Source organism: Marmota flaviventris, chromosome 17, assembly GCF_047511675.1.
Source record: "Marmota flaviventris isolate mMarFla1 chromosome 17, mMarFla1.hap1, whole genome shotgun sequence".
NCBI classification, from domain to species: domain Eukaryota; kingdom Metazoa; phylum Chordata; class Mammalia; order Rodentia; family Sciuridae; genus Marmota; species Marmota flaviventris.
In genome coordinates, this window is record NC_092514.1 from 52,858,724 (window position 1) to 52,884,526 (window position 25,803).

Consider the following 25,803-nt stretch of genomic DNA (forward strand, 5'->3'; position numbering starts at 1 on the left):
AGAAGGGACTAAGGTCATTTGGATGGGGCATTAACTTTGCCTCCAGGTTTATGACTGTGACTAAGGGATGACTTTCATCTTGAAGGTTAAAAAAAATCTGGGTCATTAAGGATGTTCCTCAGCTGTCTTTCTCATCTGACCATTAGAAATAGCAGTAGTTGGGAGCTAATTCTCAAGGTTTGCAAGTTCTGTTTAGATTTAACTTTTTAACCCTAATGTGATGTAGGAGACAGAGCATGACAATCATTGTTAGGTGGATGACTGCTGTGCAGCATCTTTTCTTTTCTTTGGTAACTGACATTTATTTTATAATGTTATGTGATTTATTAACTCCTTAATTTGGTACCCCCACAGATTTTTCTGAATTTCACTGATTGAACTAGAAGTTGGCTTGGTTTCTACCTAGGCCTGAACAGTTAATTCAGCTGGATAAAACTGCTACCACTGAAGTCATGGTGGGAAGTTGGATCCCTCTGTGAAAGTGGAGTTGAGTTGTCATTCTATTCCAAAGCTATAAGTGCATGTATAGCTATGGCCAGCCATCGTGTATGTCATTGTCTCAAATGACTGAATATAGAGATGTTAAAATGTGGGATATGCACCCATTTATTCCTACCAGAAAGATCTTCTAAGACCTGTCCTTACTGGTAGTGGGTCAGCAATGTTGATTAAACTATCATTTTTGAGGAAGTACCAGTTAATCACTAGGCCCCTTAGAAACTGCACTTCAGCTGGGTGTAATGGTACATGCCTATAATTCCAGAAACTAAGGAGGCTGAGGTAGGAGGATCACAAGTTCAAGGCCAGCACTTAGCAAGACCCTCAATAACTTAGACCTTGTCTCAATAAAATAAAATAAAACAAAATAAAAAAATAAAAAGGACTGGGATTGTAGCTCAACGGTAAAAGCACCCCTGGGTTCAATTCCCAACAGCCCCAGAAAAGAAGCTGCACTTTATTTTCATGTTCCAGACTTAACTAAAAAAAATGAAGTACCTTTAGATTTAAGTTACTAGATTCTTGGGCTGGGGTTGTAGCTTAGTGATTGAGCTCTTGCCTAGCATGTGTGAGGCACTGGGTTTGATTTATAAATAAATAAAATAAAGGTCCATCAACAACTAAAAAAATATTTTTTTAAAAAAGTTACTAGGTTTTTTTCTCTATAGTGTTTTAAGTGTTAGTTTCTATATGAATTCCTTGTATTTAACGTTTTGTCTATGACAGGATTAAATAAATACTTGAAGTTTAACATTTATTTCTGTCAGTTTTTCCCCCTGGAAGCTTTGCCCAGGTTTGAGTGCAGGGGAGGTGGAGCATATTAGAAATTGGAGAAGGAGATTTGTGGGGCTCTCTTGCCATTGCCCTGAGATGGTTTAAAATAAGTATGATTGTGATAAATAGAAAATTACTTGATCAGAGGATAAAGCCTTGCTTTGTGCAGGTGGTTTCAAGAGACTATGACTGAATGTTCTATGGCAATGAGGTCAAAACCTGTCTCTACTGCTGGAAAGAAAATACCTGGTAACAAAAACCTTGGATTGTGTTTTCTTGTATTTCACAGGTGAGTGTGGTACAAGATTCCGTAAACATTTCTGGCCAGAATACCATGAATATGGTGAAGGTTCCTGAATGCCGGTTGGCAGATGAGTTAGGAGGGCTGTGGGAGAATTCCCGGTTCACAGACTGCTGCCTGTGTGTTGCTGGCCAAGAGTTCCAGGCTCACAAAGCTATCTTAGCAGGTAGGTATTTATTTATGGGTTGTTTTATAGTTTTGGTGAAATAAACAGTGACTGCGTAATCTCCTTTTGAACAACTTCAACTTTTTAAACTGAGCCACAAAAAGACCTGCAGATAAATACACTTTTATATTATGACATTAGCTCTCATAACCAAAAGACTGATATCCATAAAAAAATGGCATTTCTGTTTTTCCTCTCTGTAGTGGACTTAGGCCACCATTTTCAAGGAGTAAAAAATGATGTGCAAAGGTTTTGAATGCATTCGCACCAAGAGTAGTGTCAGGATACTTGTTAGGAGCTGGTATCAGCTCCTAGATAGGGTTCAGATATAAAAGAGAGGATTTTGTACTCAGGATAAATACCATCTGGCTGAGTCCCAATCCTAGAGGGCCTAGCCCTCACTTTGATATAAACATATGAGAGTGACGTGATTGTCCCTGACACGGAGGGTCAAGTCTCCATCTAATAGGTCTTTTGCCTGTAAGACAAGAAACACTGACCCAAAAGAGGAACTGACCAGAGAGGACTGATTTCACCACACAAGAAAGAGTAGCAGACAGCCACACACATTTCTCTTCAGATCATAAGATCTGTGAGGAGATAACATGAATTTTAAGGCAAAATGCTTCTTAGGATACTCAGCTTCCTCGTTCTAAAGTACAAACCTGGCAAAGCATAATCTACCTAGTCTAACATCTTCCCATTCCCTGTTTCTACTCGACATCTACTAACATTAAAAAATGTTGTTAACTCTTAGGTTAGTAACATATCTGTATGCCTAGCAAGGCCCTCAACACTGCCAAAATGTCTTTCTATAGATGCAGAATTTGTTCCCTTTATTTCTTTCAACAATAGATATTTTAGCCACTCTCCTTTAGCCTCCAGCTCCTGTAAGATGTCCTTGCCTACTTCTTCCAAGAGAATATTGAAACCCTTTTACAGGAACACCCTTGACTCTTGCCTCTCGCCTACATTCTCAGGGGCAGAGGAGTTCTGCTTCAGGTGGAGAGCAGACTGTTTCTTTCTACTTCTTCTCTGTTCAGATCCTATTTTGCCTTCCCAGAAACCTTACTCTAGCAGTTATTCATATATATATATTCTCATTCTCTCCCCCCACCCCAAAGCTGAATTTCTTGAGTTAGCACATCCATTCTCTACTTCATTCTTCCCGCTTATCCTCAGTTCACCTCCAGGCTATGAAAGCAGTTTTCCAAAGTTATATGTATGACCTGCTTGTTCCTAAATTTGAGAGACTCTTCAGTTCATATATTACATGATTCCTTTCTTTGGTTTTCTTCTTCTGGTTTTCTAGCTGCTTCTAATGTGTGACCTCCCTCTTTTTCAACCATTCCATCAAATATTGGTGAGGTTTAAAGGTGTGCTTCAGTTAGTTTTTACTTGACTCTCCTTGGATGATTTTATGTATTCCCATCGCTTGAGCTGCTGTCTGCCTACGCTAAGACATAGCTACTGCTATGGACCCCTCTCTGTTTTTTAAAATCATTAGTTCTTTAATCTTCAACTGTAATGTTTATTAGTACCTGGAGTCTATAAGTCTTCTGATAAGAACAGTGAGAATTGCTGTGTTTTTGGTATAGATTAAAATATTGAGGTTCAGAGCGTTAAGTGATTTCCCTAGAAAATGGTGAAGGCTATACATCCTGGGAACAAATTTTTACCCCTCACACATCAGATAGAGCTCTAATCTCTAAGGTATATAAAGAGCTCAACAAGATAAGCATCCCCAAAAAAATGATAATCCAATCAATAAATGGGCCAAAGATCTGAGCAGACACTTCTCAGAAGAGGATATACAGTCAATCAACAAATATACGAAAAAATCCTCATCATCTCTAGCAATCAGAGAAATGCAAATTAAAACTACTCCAAGATACCATCTCATTCCAGTAAGAGTGGCAGCCATTATGAAGACAAACAACAACAACAAGTGCTGGCGAGTATGTGGGGAAAAGGGTATACTCATACACTGCTGATAGGACTGCAAATTGGTACAGCCAATTTGGAAAGCAGTATGGAGATTCCTTGGAAAACTGGGAATGGAACCACCATTTGACCCAGCTATTCTTCTTCTCGGACTATACCCAAAGGACCTAAAAATAGTGTATTACAGGTACACAGCCACATCAATGTTTATAGCAGCACGATTCACAATAGCTAAACTGTGGGACCAACCTAGATGTCCTTCAGTGGATGAATGGATTAAAAAATGTGGCATTTATACACAATGGAATATTACTTAGCAATAAAAAAGAATAAGATCATGGCATTTGCAGGGAAATGGATGGCATTAGAGAAGATTATGCTAAGTGAAGTTAGCCAATCCCAAAATCAAATGCCGAATGTCTTCTCTGATATAAGGGGGGTGACTCAAAATGGGGTTGGGAGGGAGAGCAAGGAGGAAGATTACCTCTAGATAGGGAATAGAGGTGGGAGGGAAAGGAAGGGAGAAGGGGAATAGCATGGATGGTGAAAGGAGACCCTCATCATTATACAAGATACATGTATGAAGATGTGAATTTGGTGTCAATATACCTTACATATAATCAGAGATATGATAAATTATGGTCTAATGATGTATTAAGAATTGTAATACAAAAATAAATAAATAAGAAAATGATCAGAAATGTTTTGAGGCCAAAAGTAAAAAAAAGAAAGAAAATGGTGAAAGCTAAAATTAGTTCTTCCTGACAAAAACTGTAGACCAAAAGTTCCCGTTCCCTGCTAGCTCAAAGGCCTCCTACATGAGCCATCTGTTCTTTCACTCTTAAGTAGTGATTGGTAGTCTCAACTTTGACCCATACCCCCAGTTGATTTGGAAACATGAAAATTTTGGGTTCTTAGCCATTTTATCATTGAAATTAAATTTATTTTTCATGCTGTTCATTAAACTAGAATGTGCATGGGGTAGAGAATTGTTTTTCAACCTCTTTCATTAACCCTACTCCTAAGGAGAAAAACTAAATTTAAATTCTCCCTAATGAGAGAAATTAAATATGAAAAAAAAGGTCATTTTATCAGGTAGAGTAAGCTTTTGAAGGGCCATGAACCACTGTGCTATATGAAGCTTTTTTTTTTTTTAACTTCTTTTGAATGGGGGATATCTCTGTTAAGAATGCATAGCTTGGAAGAAGACATAAATGAACATGTACTTCATCTGGTTGGTGCATGCTACTGAGCCCAGCTCTTGACTTTCTTGCTGTGTGGTCCCTAGAAGTAGAGAAAAGTACAGAGTCATTGTTTTAGTCCAAAACCTAGGTGTGGGACTGCCTGTTGGACCATGAGGGACCTTCCATTTGTACCCTCCAGATCTGTACAAAGGACATAGCATTGTCATCCAACAAAAGTAACTGTGGAATAATTTCCTTAAAATATGGATGTTTGGAATATTAAGAAAGAAATTTTATAATTATGAAGAAAGGTATTTTATAATTCTGGTATAATTTGAGGCTGAGTCCCTTTTCTATAGTAATGGAACCAGAAGGAAAATGATCTCTTGTCATAACTGGAGAGAACCAAGAAATTTTCATGGGATAACTTATATTTGTTCCCCTTTCACTTTGTAGCACGTTCTCCAGTTTTTAGTGCCATGTTTGAACATGAAATGGAGGAGAGCAAAAAGGTATGTTAACAGGACGGAAAAGTATGTTATCCAGGTGATTTATTTTCCTATATACATTTTTTTCTTGCTATTTTATTAAAATGGAACACAACTCCCTGAACAGACACCTTCTGAGAGCAGAGTGAGGTGGTCTGTTAGTATTCCAGGTAAAGTGGACTCATTTAATCCCCAGGCAGATCATGTAAACAGTTTTGGGTGAGGTGTGTTTCTACTCATAGTACTCAGGAAAATCAAGGTGGAAAGTCAAAGATACAGTTGTTTTACTCCTGTATTTGAGAAAGCAAAGGTGGTACACAGGATGGGAGAAAAACTATTACAGTTGTAGGACAGGGAGACATTTTCTGTTCATGCTAGGTTTAAAATGATACAAGAGTCTCTCTTCAGTAAAGTTTAAAATCATGAAAATAGTCTAGGAAATTTTTTCTGTTGGAGTGTTTCTCATTTTCTATTTTTCTGACATAGAATCGGGTTGAAATCAATGATGTGGAGCCTGAAGTTTTTAAGGAAATGATGTGCTTCATTTACACGGGGAAGGCTCCAAATCTCGACAAAATGGCTGATGATCTTTTGGCAGCTGCTGACAAGGTGAGATAAGAATAGAAAAATGACTATAGGACTTAGGAATTATTGTGACCTGTTGAGTTCTGTAAATAGGCTTCTGTGTTGCACTGTGGGTAAAATAGACATCTATCCTAGCTTGGCCAGGACAATCTGGTTTATATATGTTTCTTCAAGGCAATTAATAGTATCCTTTTTGTTCTCAAACGCATACTGCCTTGAATGGTGAACTGTAGGGTCACCTCAGCCTACAGAAAAGAAGGATAAGTACAAGATTTACCTCTCTTCTTTTCCCTACCTCAAATTTCAACCGCATTGAGAGTTATGTTTCATACTAACATTTGAACTGTGCTTTATAATTTACAAGATGTTTTACAATTCATTGTTATTTAAACTTTGTCAATGAGAAAATAGTCTTTCACTGTTGAGCATTTTCAGCTTAGTTAAGTAGGTATTATATTGAAGGTATATTGAAGTATACCTTCAAAATTATAAGACAGTTAATAGCTTTTGGGGACAAAAGAGATACTGAACTTATCTAAATCAGATAGTTTCCATTTTGCTGTAGGATTTCTCAGAACCTGTGACGTGTTAGTGTATACTACAAATTTTCTGAAAAAGAGTATGATAGACAGCATTTCTCCAGTTTAGTTAGCCCTGTCTCAATGGTCACCTCCGAGGATTAGTGGTCCCTAAAACATACCGAGAAGCTGATTTTCACTGGGTGTGTACATCAGATGAAGCTCAGTGGCTGGCCGGCCCACCCAGGCCCTGGATACTGTGGAAATGCCACCTATAGGGCAAAGCAGAAGGATCAATATTTGCCCTGTGGAAGCTTCTCTTGTGTAGAGGGTAGAAGTGGTTGATGTGACTGAGCTAAAAGGGCTTCTGACCCCAACAGAGAAAGAGGGTGTTCTGTCTGGATTGCCCCTCTTCCTGCTGTGAGTCTACAACACCCGTCTGAGGGGGAAGTGGGCTTCAGCTGAAGGGTCCAAGAGCTTTCCCAAGATTCATTCAGGGAGATAATGTTCCTTTACACCTGAGGACAAAGGAAGGTGCCTGGGTTTTCAGTGGAGGTTTTCTCTTTATTGATCAGCTTTTTTGAAATGTTTATAGAGGGTGAGGCATGTGGATCCAGTCAATGCTCCTGATAAGAGATTGGAATAATAACTGTATCCTTCTTATCACCTCTGAAGATTTTATTAGTACAATTAGCAATGTAAAAATTACAAACTCTTCAAGTATACCTCAGTTCTGACCAGGGAAAACTTGCTTTCAATGGAGACAGCAAAATTATATTCATTGCCAGTTCTGGAAAGGTAGAAGACACAGCCCAATATCTGCTTTTCATAAAGTTTGTATGGATCTACCTTAGCTGTTCTGTGGTTTTCAGTAAAGTAGTCACTTGTGCTTATATACATCAAGTATTTTTTCACCTCATCTTCAATATCCTGTTAAGGATGAGTAGTATTGCAAGGCCCGCTTTTTAGGTTTTTTTTTTTTCATGTACTGGGGATCAAGCCCAGTGCCTCATGCATGCGAGGCAAGCACTCTACCGCTGAGCCACAACCCTAGCCCACAAGGCCCCACTTTTTAGACAGAAATACAGAGGCTCACAGTTGTACATCCTTTAGAGCCAAGGTTAAACTTCTGTGTCCCTCAAGTTTTGGTTCTTATTCCTCAGCCATAAGCCCTACTGTCCACTTACTCTAAACACCCAGAGCAGGGAGATCAGTCTGAACTTCCCAGCAAAGGATGATATTTCCAAGAAAACATATTTTTAAAAGAAAAAGCAGTTGAATCACAAATGTGTGAATGAGAAATAACTGAAGGGTGTATTTTTAAATTCCATTCAGAATTTCCCATTAAGATGGCCTTCACTCTGATCCTACTTGAAAGTATTTTTACCTTTACACATCCCTATGAGTTTTAGGAAAGCAGAGGTAAGAAATCTTTCATGGAAGGATCTAAACATCTAGAATTTACCCAAGAGGCTGAAACAGCTTCTTCTGAGCTTTTTCAGTCTCCTGGGGACATGTGTAATTAGACCAAAAACAAAACAAAACACGTTGGCCAGGCCTGGGAGACACAATTTCAATCTCCCGGGTAAGTACTACCATTAGGCAGGTTTTTCAGAAGCATAATTAAGAAAAAAACTTTGTCCCCCAAGGGACAAGAATGGCTACTTTTGTCTAATTATGCAGTAGGGATCAGAGCTATTCACAGTGAAAGTCCTTTTAAAAGAATGTATTAGAAAGGATAAGAGGAGTAGTCCCTGCAGCACTGTATAAAGACTGAACGTTTACTCAACCTTTTCCAGCCTTTTAAAACAAAAACAGCAGCCTCATTTCTTGCTTGTCTACTATCATTCCCATTTTCCATGGAAACTGTTTTTCAGTTACTCAAATGTAAAAAATTAAAGTTGCACCAAAACCAATAAAACTCTTCTTGCTGCAGGAGATCAGAGTGCCAGCAGATATGCCTCCTCACCCAGAATTCATAACAATAAAAATTGTCCTGATTTGATTGCCAGGATTCAGCCTGGAGGGGCATCATGTCATTGAGTTCTAAGGCCCTCAAGATGGGACCTGTAAGGAGACTGGATAGCCTCAAAGCAAAACCATTCTCCTGTGAACCGATTAATGACATTTTATTTTGTGACGCCTTTTATTTCTTTCCTCTTTCATTTCCCTGAAGTTCCTTAGTAAGTTCATAATCTCATATTAGAGAGTAAGTAGTAGAGTTCCATCAAACCCAATCAGCTAGATCAAATGTGCCCCAGCATTAACCTAGACCTTCCATTTCCAGAACATTTATGTCCTTTGCTTAGAAGATAGAAGTTTTTGAACTGAAAGTGGATCCAGGGTCTCTGCTGCTTTGTTCTTTTACCCTGAGAATCTTAACCTCAACCCCAATAAAATGGGACTTCATTCATCCTTTCCTATTGAAAAGAAGGAGGCCCTTGGATGACCCTCATTCAAGATCAACTAGTGGCTGAGATGCTGGTGAAAGTCACCATGGGGCTCCTTTTCACTGCCTGATGGGCCAGTTGGGAGATCCTGCCGAGCGAGGTAGTGACAATGCTTAAGTAGAAGGGACTGTGCTTCACCCTAGTCAGCTCTAAATAAAAGGATTGCAGGAAGCTTAATGTTCCTGTTGGCTTGCAGCATTAATGCCCTTTGTAAGCTAGGTGGCAATGGTTGAAGAAAGACTTTAAACATAGTCAGCAGATACAGTATAACTTTAGGATTCTGTCATTGCCTATTTTTTCCTAACAGGTAGACTTTAGAATTTGAATGGCAGCTGCTCAAGTTACTTTAGCTGTCTTCATTTCAAGTTTAAACAACTAACCTTTAGAGTATGGTTATGTTTTATAATTGCTATTGTAGCTTTTCATGCTCTGTGTAATTCTGTTCAGGTCTCTGGTTATACAGCAGTACTGCTAAAGAAAACAACTTCAGTAGCAGTCAGCCCAGAGCTATTATTGCTCTGACGACAGTAGTGCTTGTGTTTTACAGTATGCCCTGGAGCGTTTGAAGGTCATGTGTGAGGATGCCCTCTGCAGTAACCTCTCAGTGGAAAATGCTGCAGAAATTCTCATCCTGGCTGACCTCCACAGCGCAGATCAGTTGAAAACTCAGGCAGTGGATTTCATCAACTAGTGAGTTGGCATCTTCAAAGTTCCTCTTTCAGAATAATTGGGATAGCTAAAGAAATGAGAAAGACTTTGAATTAGTGAGTAAAATAGGCAAGTAGCTTCGTTAACCTTTTTGGTAGTAAGTATAGAGTTCTCATCTTTTCCTTCAGCTTTATAATGTGGAAAAATAGTTTGCTTTCATGGATTGAATCCTATTGGTAAGTTAAGTGTTTTACTTCGAAATACTGAATGGAATTGATGAAAATGATCATTTGCTTCCTGAAAAGCTGTGTGCCCACAGATGATAGCATCTTTACTTCACCTTCACTGACTTAATAAAAGACATAGATTTCTGGGAGAATAGAAGCATATTTTTTAATGAATTAGTAAAATGTATCTATTGTGGAATGGGAAAAAGAGAAGGGATGATCGGTAGCTGAGACGTAAATATTCTGTTTGGAGAAACATTCAACTAGATGTGTTTTTTTTTTTATTCTAAGTGACAGGTGACCTGGCCATAGTGCTTTTGAAAAACTTCAAAAGGGCCACAAGAAGTAGTGACTGCAGCCTGTCTTCTCAGAGGGGAAAATTCTATTCCCTTGCCTGATGGGAAGCAAAGTTAGGGTGGGGAGGCCCTCATAACAGTAGCTCTGGGGTGGGACAGGTCAGAGACATTCCAGGTAGATGAACAAACAATATTTAAAATTTAAAAATGCCCAAATAAAGGAAGTAAGGTCCTCTAGGTGTAGTTTTTGTGTGTGTGCTGGGGATTCAACCCAGGAGCACTTAACCACTGAACCACATCCCCAGCCCTTTTTTGTATTTTATTTAAAGACAGAGTCTTACTGAGTTGCTTAGGGTTTCACAGTGGCTGAGGCTAGTTTTAAACTCTTGATCCTCCTGCCTCAGCCTCTCAAGCTGCTGGAATTACAGGCATGTGCCACCATACCCAGCATAAGATTATTTCTAAGTGGGAGGGAGGAAACCAATAAATGTTAGTACTATTGAGTGTTCACTATGTACTAGATTCACTATGTACTAGGTGTTTTTTTATAAATTAATTCAACCGTTGAATGAAAAGTGGTTTATTATTCTCTCTTTTTTGACAAATAGGTAGGCTCCAAACTATGATCTGCCCTGAGGTTACAGACCAGCCAGGTGGACGCTCAGAGCTGTCTGTCTGAGGCAACCCTTGCTTCTCTCCTTATTAACGTCATTAGTGAATGTAAAGAACATTGACAAAGTTAAGAAGAGCTAAATTCCACTTTTTTTTTTTGATAGTATAGTGGCTCAAAGTCTTGGTATTCAGAATCACAATAGCCACAGTCTGGTCACCAGTCTGCCACTGTCTACCAAGCAAAGTCTTTCATTAATACCCTTTACACCAAACCTTGGAAAATTAGGCTGTTTAGGTGGCTGTTCATCTGTCTTGTGCTCACTTCCTTTGATAATCCCTCTCTCTCTGCATTTCTCTTAGTCATGCTTCAGATGTCTTGGAGACCTCTGGATGGAAGTCAATGGTAGTGTCACATCCCCACTTGGTGGCTGAAGCATATCGCTCTCTGGCTTCAGCACAGTGCCCTTTCCTGGGACCTCCCCGCAAACGCCTGAAGCAATCCTAAGATCCTGCCTTTTGCAAGACTCCAGATTTTCCAGAAGCAGCAGCCCCTGTTGCTGCCACTGACCACCAGGTAGACAGCGCAATCTGTGGAGCTTTACTCTGTTGTGGGGAAGAGACTGCATCGTGGCCCCAGACTTTTGAAACAGCACTAAATAACTTGGGGAAGCCGGGGGGAGGGAAAGGCCCAGGACTCGGGGCTACTCAACCTAATGAAAACCCTGTTGCTGCGTCACCGTGTTCCCTTTGGCTTGACCAAGTCTGACTCTGGGATTCAGTTTAGGTGCTGGCCCTGAGCACATCCCAGTCGTGGTACTTCGGAGAAACCTGCCTGCATCTGACTGAGCAGAACAAATTGTCAGGTGCCTGGAGCAAAAAGGAAAAAGAAGAAAGGAAAAAAAAAAAAGGACATTTAGTTTTAAGAGAAGGGAAAAGGAAAGAAGAGTTTTTGCAGAATTTTTCAAAATCAGTTTGTGAATTCTAATAGTATTTATGTTGAGAGAAGCAAATTTTAGTCCTTCCAACTGTGCTGAAGCTTGGATGTTTGTGAAAACTCCTCACCACCACACAAGTATCAGAAGAGCTCTCTCGTTAGCACTTATTTTTTGCAAGAACAGAATACATCCTTTTATCCTCTTATGAAAGTGACAAGCAAAGGCAAAAGGGGAAGAGGTTATTTGATCTGGAAGATAAGTGTTCTGATGATAGTGGCTTTTGCAAAAATCTTTATTGGTGTTGAAAACTGGAAAAAAAAATTCATCCAGAATTCATGCTGTCTTGACAAGAACTATGGTTCTCTGTTTTTAGATATTGTGGAAAATGTTTTTTGGCATTTTTCTCTGATTTTATTTCTCTTCCCTCCCCCTTCCCTTTTTTCTAAAAAACAAAAACAAAAAAAACACAAGAAATCTGAAAACACACAAAACAAAAACAACAAAAAGAAGAGAAGAAAAAAGGAAATTTTATTATTAATGCTGTGTGAAAAAAGTCCCAGCACAGATTGCTCAGCTGTTTGTACCTGACTTGCCACCTGCATAGGAGCCAGTCCTGTTCCTCCTTCTTAGCCCTCTTCCTACAGGGGAGAACTTCCAAATGTTAATTTTTTCTTTTTGAAAATATAAATAATTACTATTTTGTACTGTGTGGTATCTCTGGTCTTTTGTTTTCACTCACCTGGCTTGTCTCTTGAGTCTGAGTTCCTTGCTTAAAGGATTTTGAAGGCCTAGTTTGATCGTTCATCTTGCAGGGATTATGTTTGAAATGTCTAATAAGCAGAAGGGATTTATTTATTTTTATAATCTCAGGTTTCCATTGTGAGCTATCAGCATCTGCCAATCTTTTGTTCTTGAGTATTGAGAGTCCATATCCTAATGAAGGACCAGGCCCCTACCTCTGCCAAGGCAAGTGATTGTACTGGGCTTTTCTGCATCCTGTATGTTTTAAGACTTAATCCCCAATCTCTTTTCTCCTAACTAAATATTAAAAGATCCAGGGGACACAAATGTGGAGATCAAATAAAGGGAAATTATTGTCTCTTACTGGTCCTGTCATTGACTTGATGTGTTTCCAGAAAAATTGCCTTAACTCCAGTGAGCTCACAAGAATATTCTAGGGTTCCCTGTTAGCCTGCTTCATAGCACTGTTAGGACAAGCAGGATACACGGGAAAATGAATTGGCTGTTCTGCCAAGGTTTTTTTTTTTTTTTTTTTTTTTTTAGTTTCAATGGAGCTTCAACCTATTTAATTTAACATTTCCTTTTGGTGAACTTTAGCCTTTACAAATTTAATTTTCTACTTAGGGTTATGGCTCAATGGTAGAGTTCTTGCCTGGCACAGGTTCGATCCTCAGCACCACATAAAAAATAAATAAATACAATAAAGGTATTGTGTCCATCTACAACTAAAAAAAAAATATTAAAAAGACAAAACATGCATTGCACTTCCCAGGTTCCTCCCTAGGTAACAACCTGTGTAAGGAAATGCCAAGTTCTCTGTGTGCTAACTGTTGTCCTGTGCCGGCTCAGCCCTGCTTTCCAGATCAGCACTCAGACCCTGAGATCAGGGCAGTTGCAGTCTCCTCTACCTATGTTGTCTCTCAGATAACTGCACTTGCTCTCTGCATTTCTCAGTTCTCAGTAAACCTTCATCTACAGTATCTCATTTGAACTTCCCAACCACTTGATGAGTTTGGTTGGGCAGGTGATAGATCGCCTCTTCCATTCTATAGCTGGAAGAAGGTGAAACCCAGGGAAGGAACATGCCTAAGGTCACGCAACTATTGAGTGCCAGATCTTCTAATGTCACATCCTGAAGATTACGTAATGAACTGCAGGAAGTTCCATTTCTGGAATGTTAGGTACAAAATTGGAAGTAAGGCTTGCTTCCTCTGGGAATAGCAAGAACAAAGCTTTGGAAAGGTGCCTCTACTGGCCTGTTCTTCAGAGGTTCCAGGAGGTCAAATCAGATTTCTTTCTCTTCATTCACAGAAAGCTCTTGGTGGGGGACTGGTGGGTTTGGGAAGGTATCCTCCGGGGGGTAACAGTCCTAGCACCTAGTTTCTGGTAGGGTGAAATTCTCTTCTGGGATCTTGAATATTTATGGAATTTCCAATGTGGACTCTACTATGAGTGTAAAGCTATGAGTATTTCAGGCCAGGTGAAACTGTGTAGTGCTTCTCCCGTGATATTATTTCTGGACATGTTTGTTTTTGTTTTAAATGATACAGTTGAAGCCATCTGGTTATGACAACATCAGAGTCCCAGCATACTGTTCATAAACCTCCCACTGCCACCACCCCTTCCCTTAGCTCCCCCACATCTGAAATTTAATTCAAGTTAACTCCACAATCTGGGGCATGTGCTGTCACTGCAGAGATGTCCGTGCCAGTGGAACAGTTGGAGATTTCAATTCCACAAGGATATGGCTTATTTATCAAAACAGTATTTCAGGCAAGTAGTTTCACAGAACCTTTGGAGTTGCATTTTTGGGTCCAAATAGAGTATCTGGCATCATCGCCGTCTCCCCTCCTCCCCTATTATCAGTCCCCCTATATATGTGGCCATCCATGGCAAAACTTTTCCCATTCCTTGTGTAGATATTAAACCTTTCTGTGTTGTAATTAGGCGGCTCAGATGCCTGTATAGGTTTTGACAGTTTGGGTAAGAGATGCCCCCCTTTTCCTTTTCACTGTAAGGCTGCTGGTCTTTTAGCTTTTAAAGAACTGCTGTTGCTGCTGCATTTTTTTTTTTTTTTAATTCCAGCCAAGGACATGAAGCTCTTCTTAGACTAGATCTCTGGCTTGTCCACTCTGTGCTTTCCCTTTAAAATATAGCTTAAACCTGTTGTGAGATCTCCATATTGTATGAGTCTGTGCAAACGAAAGGAAACAGCTTGTATGTTTATGAGCAGAAAAACAAATAGAGGGGGAGTGGAACTGCACTTTGAAACTGACTGTTGCTTTGTTCTGGCCCTTCAACTCCTATAAAAGGAACAACTGAATTCCCCCAACATGGCTGCATTGGATCCTTTGGTTTATCTTTGTCAAAGACAAATTCTTGGCTAGAGCCCAACCTTATTTTCCACAACTAATTATCTTTTTAATCAGCCTGGACCCTGTGTGTTTCCTTTGTCTCATGACTTTTCGCTGAACTCTGCCCTCCATCATTTGGATTCATTTCTGATGACTTGCTGACTAATCTAACATTCAGGTGAGTAGCATTGGGCTGCTCTTTATGTATGTGTGCATGCAAGGTAGATGTGCTTTTCCCTTTTAATTTCGGAGGTGACTGTGCCGCTGTAGATCCTTTGACCCAATAGGTGGACACCTTGTGGAGACAGTAAGCAAGAAAGCAGATGTAGGATGATCAGTCTCTGGGATAATGAGCTGGGAGAACCAGAAGCTCTGACCTCCAAACGAGAACAGAAACTTGAATGTTGTTGACTGATGGGATCTCTACGCCACCAAGCCATTAACAAGATGATCGTGCCCCCTCTGTAAATCCCGTAATGCTAGAGTAGAAAGTGACATCTGGAATGCTGTTTGGTGCTGATTTCTGCAGCTCTGAGAAAAAAAATTAAAAAATTTAGACTTGAGGGAATTCAATACATGCAAGAGAAATGATTAAGGAGTTGAAGTGGATCAACTCTAGGGGAAAAATAGTATGAAGATAAAGTATCTTCATGTGACTTCAGTATGGGATGTAGCACCAGTACCTGCAGTTGACAGATGTCACAGGCATTTTGAACACTTGAGGGCTTGTCTCATACAGCTCCCCTTCATTCCATTTGTGTGGCTTGGGGAGGTGGTACTGTGAATTCCTCAAGGTCACTCAGCCTGGCTCAGAGCCAAGAAATAACAGAAGGCAAAGGAATTGTAGGCCCAGGGAGCAAAAAGAAGGTGAAAATCCAAGAGCTTTCCTGGCATTGACCTGGACTGGTCCACTAGTAATGCTCAGTTGAAATGGGGAGAGTTTTAACCTCTCAAAACCTTTAAAGGTGAGCTCTTCACAAACAAGGAGAAGGAGGAGCCTCATCTTGTTCACTTCCTGTTCATGTAAACAGACATACAGGGAACTGGGGTGACATACTCAAGGTCACAGATTAAAACTCAGGCCACTGATTGAGCAATTGCGGAGCACTTAGAAGACCCCAGACATTGTCCAAGATTGAGCCTAGGACAGAGGATAGGATTTCTGTTCAACTAACTAATGGAGATGGCAGAAATAAACCAGAAAAGCCACAGAACTGACAGCTGGGAAGAAGCTGTTGAACTTAGCAGTACTCAGTCATTGGTTACTTTAGAGTAGTATCGATCAAATGATAGGGGGAGAATACAAGAATGTGGAGGAAAGCAAACAAATTGAGTAAAAGCTTAGAAATTTGGCGGGGAGAGAGGAAGGGAACCTCTCCAACTTTTAAGGATTTATATATCTAGTCAGTCAATACATTTGTTATTGTCTAGCAATAATGGTGTACAGATTGTTCCATAAATTATGGACACTTTTAATAACTGATACTTGTAGTGAGACTACAAACTCAGTTTATGGAATAATTACATAAGCATGACTATAATCATGAGAAAGAAAACAATCAGGGGCTGGGATTGTGGCTCAGAGGTAAAGTGCTCACCTAGCATGTGTGAGGCATTGGGTTCAATCCTCAGCACCACATGAAAATAAAATATATTGTGTCCACCTATAACTAAAAAAATAAATATTAAGAAAAAATAACTTCAACCCTTACACTATTTTTTTAATGTTTTTCTTGTAGTTGTCAATGGATTTTTATTTATGTGCGGTGCTGAGAATCGAACCCAGTGCCTCAAACATTCTAGGCAAGCACTCTACCACTAAGCCACCATCCCAGCCCCACCCCAGCCCCACCCCAGCCCCACAGCCCTTACACTACTATTTTGAGAATGGTTTTTGTAAAGACACATTTCTGTCCTTCTTTAACCTATCTACTTTTTGTTTTTTTGGAGTGGGTGGGTAACGGGGGTTGAACTCTGGGACACTCAACCACTGAGCTACATCCCCAGCCCTATTTTGTATTTTATTTAGAGACAGGGTCTCGTTGAGTTGCTTAGCAACTCGCGGTTGCTGAGGCTGGCTTTGAAAACTCTATCCTCCTGCCTCTGCCTCCCAAACTGCTGGGATTACAGGCATGTGCCACTGCACCTGGCCTAATCTATCCATCTTGTAAAAGTTTACTTCACACTAAGATGTTTTCATGGACCAGGGGTCTGGTTCAGTGATATGCTACTAGAAGTGTACCATTTGGTTCCCCAACATGGAATCCCTGATTGGTAGCTTTGCCAGTTCCCGTGGTGTAAATACTCCCATTATGGATGATTTCAAATCATCAAGGTGACCTTATCAAACAGACATTGGGAGATCTGCACAGTGCGCCATTATCTAGCATATCAAGCATACAGATGCAGTGGATGCAAATGACCTCATGAGCAGAGATAATAGTAAAATGTAAAATTAGGAAGAGATTAATTTTAAATATCTATTACCTTTATTAGTCACATGATAATATAATTTTTAAATGTTTATTTAGTTATAGGTGAACACAGAGTATCTTTATTTTTATGTGGTGCTGAGGATTGAACCCAGTGCCTCACACATATGAGGCAAGCACTTCACCACTGAGCTACAGCCTCAGCCCTTATAACTTAATTCTTAATAATGGCTGCTTTACAAGCAGCTCACAGAATTCCTGAAAATTTAGTAGTTGGCTGTAGAGAGTCAGTGAACCAGCTCCAACACACCACGGCCATGGTTTCAAATTGTCCTCTGATGTTTCTGTGCCTCCTTATTTCCTATTATCCCACAACACTTTTTAAAATATATATCTATTTTTAGTTGTAGTTGGTTGGACACAATACCTTTATTTAATTTATTTTTTTTATGTGGTGCTGAGGATCGAACCCAGCCTCTCGTTCATGCTAGGCAAGCACTCTACCGCTGAGCCACAGCCACAGCCACAGCCCCCCACAACACTTTAAAATGCAGTTATGTAGTTATAATGGCAAAATGAAATACTGCCTTTGTATTCATCTGCATTTACATTAACACATGAACCAATTGTCATATTACACATTTTAATCTCTGTAAATTAACACATTTTTATTTCTCCCTCTTGAATAGTGTGTGTGTTTTATTGGACCACTAATGAAAAACAGGCCTCACCACTGACAAGTTAGCCAACATAATATGAGTCCAGGGCTGTGGTCTCTAGTGCATCCTTCATAGCCCCATTGTCTCTAAGCAAGATTTTTAGAAAAGAAAGAAAGGGACATTGGGTGTGGCCAGCATGCCAATGGGTAATCATCCCCAGTCTGCTCTACTCCACCAAAGGTGAAGAATTCTGCCTTGAGTCGGCCCCTTGAGAAGGAATTTTTACAGCATTTATGTTTTCTTCACTAATTTTTAATTTAAACATTTAGTACACAGTGTGCCAAAAACTGTGCTGGATTCTAGGTAAATGCAGTTAGAAACAGTGACTGTCCCGGCCCTCATGGGAGGTTACAATCCAAAGGAGGGGGTCCTTGATAATCCCACAGATACATGCTGTAAAACGGTGGCAAGTTCCCTGAAGGAAACAAGAGGGGGCCCTGTGAGCCTGGGTCTGGGGCATCCGGAAAGGTTTTCCTAGGAAAACAGCTTTGGAATCAGGTGCTGACAGATGAGAAGCTGCCAGCTTGGTAAAGCTGGGGGAGGCCGATTCCACACAGAGGAAGTTGCACACACAAAATCTGTGTTCTAGGAGACAAGAGGAGGCTGGGAGGCTGGAGTATGGAGAGCAAGTTAGAAGCAAGGTGTACAGGTCCTTCCTAGGTCACGTTTAGGATTCTGGTACTAAGTAAGAGCAGTGGGAAACCCACTGAGGAGTTTTAGGTAGGAGGGGATGACAAGATTGGCATTTTAATAAGTTTTCTGGCTGGTGTCTAAGGAAAGCTAATGTTGGACTTGGGGAGGAAGAAGACAAGACAGGAGATACTGGAACTGAAAGGGAGGTGGCAGAGCTGGAGAACAGTAGATGGAATTAAGAATGTTTAGGGGCAAATTCAGCACAACTTGATGGTTTGGATAGAGTAAGAACAAAAAGGTCTGGCATGTGTGATTAGATGGATTCACCAGAAGAGAGAGCAATGGGAAGGAAGACAGGCTTGAGGGAAGTCAGATCATTAATTTTATTTTACTTGATTATGAGATTCCTTGAGAACAAATGGAGGTACCACCATGGATTGTTGAATTTATGAGACTAGAGCTCAGAGGAGAGGTTGGGACTGGAGAGATGATCTGAACAATGCTGGCTTACAGGTGCCATCAAAGCCCTGGGGTGTGTTAGATAACCAAGGAGGAGAGTGAGGAGAGAAGGCGGCCCAGGACTAAAACTTAAGGAATTCTTATAAGGCTCCTAGGAGCTGGGATGTAGCTTTATGTGCTTAACATATAAAGGCTTTGAGTTTGATTCCCAGCAACACACACACACACACACACACACACACACACATACTGGTTAGTAAAGAAGTGGTGGCCAGAAAGCTATGGGAAGGAAATATAAAGTCAAGAGAGGGCTGGGATGTGGCTTGGTGGTAGAGTGCTTGCAGGTGTGAGGCACTGGGTTCAAGCCTCAGCACCACATAAAAAATAAATAAAGATATTGTGTGTCCATCTACAACTAAAAAAATATTTAAAAAAATAAAGTCAAGAGAACCAAAGGGGGAAAAATAAAATGTCAGCACATGAGACTTTGAGGGACATTTCAGATCCAAACCATAACAGGGCCCCAATTGGGATGAGGTGAGGAGTGGGTAGAAGGTGAGGAACCGGAGATAGTAGAGGCAAGTCTTCCAAGTCTGGCTGTTCAGGGAAGGACAAAGGACAGCCACTGGAGGAGGCAAATGAATCAAGGGGGATGGTGTTGTTTGTCTACAGGATAAAAGAGGCGTGAGCATGTTTAAAGCTGATGGGAAGTGCCCAACAGAGAGGAAGCGGTTGAAGCCCCAAGGTCCAGTAGAGAGGACAGTCAGTCCTGTGAGCCTCTCCCCCTTCTCCCAGTACTGCTGGGAGAAGGGGGAGAGACTCAGGCAAGGAGGCAGCCCAACTTCTCTCTGCAAGAGGAGAGTCCTGCAGAAACAAGCAGGCTTGTCTCACAATGGGAAGGTGAGTGAGTTTGCACCTGGTGGCTTGGATGTTTCTCAGTGTTGAGTAAAAATGAGGTCAATGGAGAGGACTCTGGGAAAGGGTAGGGTCTGCAGCAAACTTGCTGCCGGGGAGGCGGTGCTGAGAGGCCAGCCAGTTAGTGTTCAGGATGTACAGCATCTGGAGTCTGGTAACTTGGCTCTCACCTCCTGTGGCCACTTACAACCCTGGCTAGTACTGGCCTGAGTGAGCCTTTGCTTTCTTATCTGTAAAATGGGCATATTGCACAGGGGTCCTTGTGGGGAGTTAATGAGAAAGTATATGCCATGTCCTTAATGTGGTCACTGGATGTAGGCTCCATAAAGGAAAACTAGAATTGCTATGTCATTATTTCTGTTTCTAACCTAAGCCTTACATGGCCTTTGGAGTCCATTTCCTTTTGGGATTTCTTGGATTGAAAGGTAAGTCTTTGATGAGGCACTGAAATGGGCACCAGGGGGCCCATGGGGATCTTCTGCAGCAGAATGTGCTCAGGAAAAGCATCCTGAGGAGACCGGCTGGTCTGATGTCCTGCCAGGCTCCTGCTCCCACTGCATGGAGGAGGCTGGGCCCACTGAGGTCCTAGAAAAAGCCCACGCCAAGTCTTTCAGGCATCTGGAAGTCCCTCTTCCATTCTTCATTTTTGATCCTCACTGTCAACACTGTGATCCTCTCCAGAGGTTGAGAGGAGGCAGGCCAGAAGCGCTTTGCCTTCTAGGTGTAGAATAGGTTGGGAGAGGAGGCGATGGCGCGGAGCCTGGTTCTTGGGCTGTGGTGCTCGGCTGGGGAAGGGGGGACCGTCTGCTGGATCAAGCCTTTCTCCCCCACAGGGCTTTCTTCTTTTCTCCTTTCTTTTCTGCCAGCTGTTCCCCCCTCCTCTGGAGCATAGAAGCTTTCATTTATTTCTTCCCTGTTTTCCTAGATATTTCTCTCTCCATCTCCAGTCTCACTCACTAGAGTGACATCTTGAGCCTGATCCTGCCGCATTAAAAAAAAAAAAAAAAAAAAAAAAGCCCTCCCGTTCTCATCTCCGCGGAGATGTGGCAGATGGCAGAGCCTGGCTGAGCGGCAGCAGCCCCCATCCCAGCCAGGGAGCTGCCAGGACTGGTGAATGGGACAGTGACATGCCTTTCCACACTTGTGGACCCCCTCCTACCCCCGACCTGGGGATCCCCCAAGCCAAATCGCTTTCGGGTACTGCAGAAGCAGCGTGGGAATGTGGCTGCCTCCAGAGCTGGGTCTCCCTGTCTCTCCTGTGCATAGCGACTGAGCTTCTGGGTCAAGGCTCACTGACAGGCCCCTGAGTATGTCCCTCATGCACACAGCCCTTCTCAGGGTATGCAAGAAACACGGCACACAAAGCCTGTCCTCAGGGAACTCACTGAGTGGCAAATGGACATGACCCTCACCATCAAGGGTGCAGCCCAAGACAGGGGCACATTTCACACACCCACTCACAGGGAGACCAGCAAGGGGCTCTGGAGCCATCCAGGCCGATGAGAAACTCATCAGTGGGTGGATGGAGGTGGTGATGATGGGCGAGGAAAGGACGGAGCTGGATGTGAATGGAGGATGGCTGCTGGGGCAGGAGGATGCCCCAGGCCTGGACACTGGCTTGGCTGACTACTCTATGGGGGTTGAGCTCAGTGCTTCTGAAGCTCGTGTGTGTTTATGGGTAAAGGTCCGTGGGCAGTAGACAGAGGAAACCTCTGGGTGCACTGGAGGGCTTCTGGAAGGCCTACAGAAGGGGATTCTGGGCCCAAGAGCATTAGGAATTTAACAGGTGCCTGATTCCTTATCCAGAATAAGAAAGGCCACAGTAGAGTCCCTTTTTTCCCCCTTTTTACTGGAGATTGAACTTGACCATTGAGCCACACCCCCAGCTCTATTTTGCATTTAGAGACAGGGTCTCACTGAGCTGCTTAGCGCCTTGCCGTTGCTGAGGCTGGCTTTGAACTTGCGATCCTCCTGCCTCAGCCTCCCGAGCCGTTGGGATTACGGTGTGCACCACTGTGCCTAGCATAGATTCCTTTTTATTTGTCATATTTTGTAAACATGACAGACTTCTGGCCTTCCCTAGGTTCCCCCTTCCCACCCCTCACACATTCTCCCTGTAGCAAAGAATGATGGAGCACACGGCCACTGGTCTCCCTCCCTCCCTTGCAGGTGTGGCCAGGGTCGGGGGTGTGGTATGGGGCTGTGATCCAAGCAGCTGGTCTTGGAGCACTTCCTTTATGCCCAACACAGTGCCAGCTGCCTTACTTATACCAACTCATGGCAAGCCTCTGAGAGGTAGAGAGCATTTCCATTTTACAGATGAAAAAGTTGGGGCACAAAGTTGTTTGGTCACTTGCCCAAGGTCTATAATTAGGAAGTGGCCTGGCAAGGATTTGAATTGAGGCCTCCATTCTCTCAATTGCTGCTCTAAGAGGAAAGAGAAACCAGCACTGTCTGACCCTCCCTGGCCTGCCAATAGGATCCCAGGAGCTGGGGGAGCCAGGTGGCAATAACCCGGCACTGACATGATATCATGGACAGCACCAGTCTGTTTCTCTCAGGAACCATGTGGGCAGGTGGGGCAAGAATTGTCACCCAGGGTCCAGAGAGGCAAGAGGACTGAATTAAGTAAGGAAGATTCAAATCCAGATCTCTTCAAACATCCTGGCCTTGTTCTGGCCCTTTTGTGAGGGGAGTCCAGGCTCTGTAGGTCATTCTTCCCCAAACCATAAAGGGATCTGGGGTAAAGATTCCTGGCTTAATGAGAAGAGAAGTTACTAGATTAGGGGCCAAGAGGCTGTGGGTTTTTCTTCCACTCAGTGGTCCTAGGCTAGACCTTGCCCTGCACTGTGCCCCAGGAGCTCACCAAGGTCTCTGAAGATCTTTCCAGAGAAGACGACATCCACTGGCGGAGGAGCGTGTGCCAGCACTGACATGCTGCCCCTCCTCTTCTGCCTGCACCCTTCCTGGAGGGCCTGGGAATGCGGGAGTGTTAAGGGTGCGGCAGCTCATCTTCCTGTTGCCACTTCCTCTCCCACTGGTGGCGTGAAGGCAGTGATCATGTGGCAGAGTGACATCCAATGAGGCATAGCAGGGGAGGCCTCCTGTGCAGACTTGGATGTGCCAGGGCACCTGCTTTCAGGGAGCTGGTTGACTACACCCCAGAGGAAGTGCCATCTAGCCCCACCAGACAGGCCACACGGCCCCTCCCGTCAGGAGCCTCCAGGCTGATGGGGAGGACAGCTCCTGTTCCGGTCTCTGGTTAGTTTAGAGGGGACAACCCCATTTCCTGCTCTGAGAGTCCCTCAGGGGGCTGGTGCACAGCACTGTAGATGCAACCAGATTCTGGAGTAGGAGCAGCTCTTTAGAGGCTGGGGACGATGAGGGTGACAGCAGAGAGGAAGGGGCAGGAAGGCAGGTACACAAAGGCCTATGTTACGGAGGGCTCATTCCATAACATTCAGAAGCTCTGGAGCAGTAGCTTGTGAAGGGAAACTGGAGGTGGTGAAGGGCTGGGCCTAGTGGTTCCTACCCGCCTCAAACTTCTCCCTTCTCTTGGGTCTCTTGCTTCAGTTCCAGCCCATGACGTCACATGGACCCCCCAGTAGTACATTCTCTGTAAGGTGACGGACGGCTCTGGTGTGAACCAATACCTTTCTCCCTGGACTACCAGCCCAGTGGAGACCAGCTGGAACTTTCAGAGGTTTCATTAAACAATATTTGTTGAGTGAATAAGTACTAAGGGAGAACAGAAGGGGTATTAAGGGATGATGTCCACAAGGCCTAAAAATAGCCCAGCTCACGAGTCTGGATTTCTGAGTCTGTCCTTGCCAGGGCTTGGCAGGCTCTGGCCAGGCGGGGCTCCTTCTGCCTGCACAGGGAGGAGGTAGTTGAGACCCTGCACCATAGGGGGCCTTACTAGTCCCCCAAAACCCACATGACCCATCTGTCATCCCCTTCCCCTCTCTCCCTAGAATCCTGACCCCTTGAGGAAAGAGGCATGGCTTTTCTTTAGTGGGTACAGAGGTGCCCCTGTTCCTTGAGCCAGGTCACTGAAGAGAAATCAGAGTCACAGCTGCTCTTAGCCAGAGTGCCCTGCTCAGGGAGTGCCAGGGTCTCAGGAGCCCTCAGACCTGACCTTAAACAGGATGGTTGGTCTCGCCCCAGCTCAAAACCAAGACTGACAGCTTTAGATCCAACAGCCTGGTGCTCTGTTCCCAGGGGCCTGGTTTACTCCTCCCAGTGCTTAGCTGTACCCTGTAGGCCGGACACACTGGCTGCTCCATACGGTTTGAGGCCACCAGGGTGGGAGAAACTCCTCACAAGCTTGGGATCCCTGAGTGCTGAAAGGGTAGCTGCCACTCTGCCCCTTCGACAGTTCCCCTTCTATCACAGGCCCCCTCCTGCCTTGGACTTCCAGAGCTGTGTTGTTGCAGGTAATTAAAGGGTTTTAATTAAATTAGGATCCCATCTGGCTGGGATCCGTCAGGCCCTTAACGAGGATTGTGTGTCACCAACATCAGAATGTGGATGGGGACTTAGACATGTGGGGGCTGAATTGGGGGACTAGAGGCCCTTCAGACAGGGGTAGAGGATCCTCTGAGCCCCTCCCAGGCTCCCAGCACTGCAGCAGCTTATTCTACCTCCAGAAATGGAGGCCATGTGCCCTAGCTGGCACAGGGGCCAAGGAGGACCAGAAGTCTCCCAAGTTCATGTTTGCCTGTGAGTCTATAGACCTGTCTGGCGTGTCGTAAGATGTGGGCATCATCTCAGTTCTACAGAGGATGAAACTGAGGTCCATAGGAACAGGTGCACTAACACCAGTGAATCACGTGGAGGTAGAGACCCAAAACACAGTGGCTTAAATAATGTAGAAGTTTTGATTTTTCTCAGTTAGACATGGTGGCTGGTAATCCCAGCTATTCAGGGAGCTGAGGAAGAGGACCTCAAGTTTGAGATCAGTCTGGACAACTTAGTAAGACCCTGCCTCAAAAAATAAAAGGGTTGAGGATGTAGCTTACTGATAAAGAACCACTGGGTTTGATCTTCAGTTCTGCCAAATAAAGAAGAACTTTGATTTTTCTCTTACCCCAAAGGCTGAAGGTAGGCCATGTGGGGCTGCTTTGGCATTTCTATTAAACAAATTTTCGGGGACCAAGACTTCTCCCAGCTCACCACTGTGCCATGTCTAAGGTGCAGCTTGTGTCCCCATAGTCTAACATGGCAGCTAGAATTAGCAGTCACAGAATTCCAGGCAACAGGGTGGAAGATGGAATAAAGAAGGAGCCAAGAGTATACACCGACTGCCTTAAGATTTCTGGAACTTGACATATAACCACTTGGCCTCAATGTCATTAGCCACATCTTAGTCACATGACCACAGCTAGGTATAGGGAGGTATTTCAGTCACGGTGTCCAGCTAACAACTGAGGATCTCATTACTATGGAGAAAGGAGAAATAGATACTGGGGGACTATGGGCTCTCTCTGCTATGTATATCACAGGGCAGCACCAGGACAGGAACCTGGGTCTCCTACCTCCAGTCTGGGGCCCTTTCACCTATTTTTATTGGGGAGAGGTTGAGGGGCACTGAGCCACATCCCCAGCCCTATTTTGTATTTTATTTAGAGATAGGGTCTCACTGAGTTGCTTAGCGCCTCACTTTTACTGAGGCTGGCTTTGGACTGGCGATCCTCGCCTTAGCCTCCTGAGCCACTGGGATTACAGGCATACGCCACTGCACCTGGCTCCTTTCACCTATTTTTCCAGGAACTGAAATCAACACAACTTTATCTCCAACAGCAAAAAGAGGAAATAGCATTCAAGGAGCACTTTATTTTATTTTCCCAACAGGTCTCCAAGGAGTAGAACCTTAGTTTTCATAGAAAGGGGGCTGCAGGAGATTGTGTCTTTTGTCCAAGACT

General features: G+C 43.2%; 1 protein-coding gene across 1 annotated transcript in view; it reads left to right on the forward strand.

Moving 5' to 3' along the window:
• The window catches only part of Spop (speckle type BTB/POZ protein), an 80,522-nt gene extending 67,792 nt beyond the window's left edge, over nucleotides 1–12,730 (forward strand). Inside the window, exons 6-10 of the mRNA XM_027924680.3 lie at nucleotides 1,562–1,739; nucleotides 5,324–5,379; nucleotides 5,842–5,964; nucleotides 9,456–9,598; nucleotides 11,052–12,730. Coding sequence (XP_027780481.1) covers nucleotides 1,562–1,739; nucleotides 5,324–5,379; nucleotides 5,842–5,964; nucleotides 9,456–9,598; nucleotides 11,052–11,196 — 645 coding nt within the window. The 3' untranslated portion in view covers nucleotides 11,197–12,730. The remainder of the gene's footprint in view (nucleotides 1–1,561; nucleotides 1,740–5,323; nucleotides 5,380–5,841; nucleotides 5,965–9,455; nucleotides 9,599–11,051) is intronic.
• The last annotated feature ends 13,073 nt before the right edge of the window (nucleotides 12,731–25,803 follow it).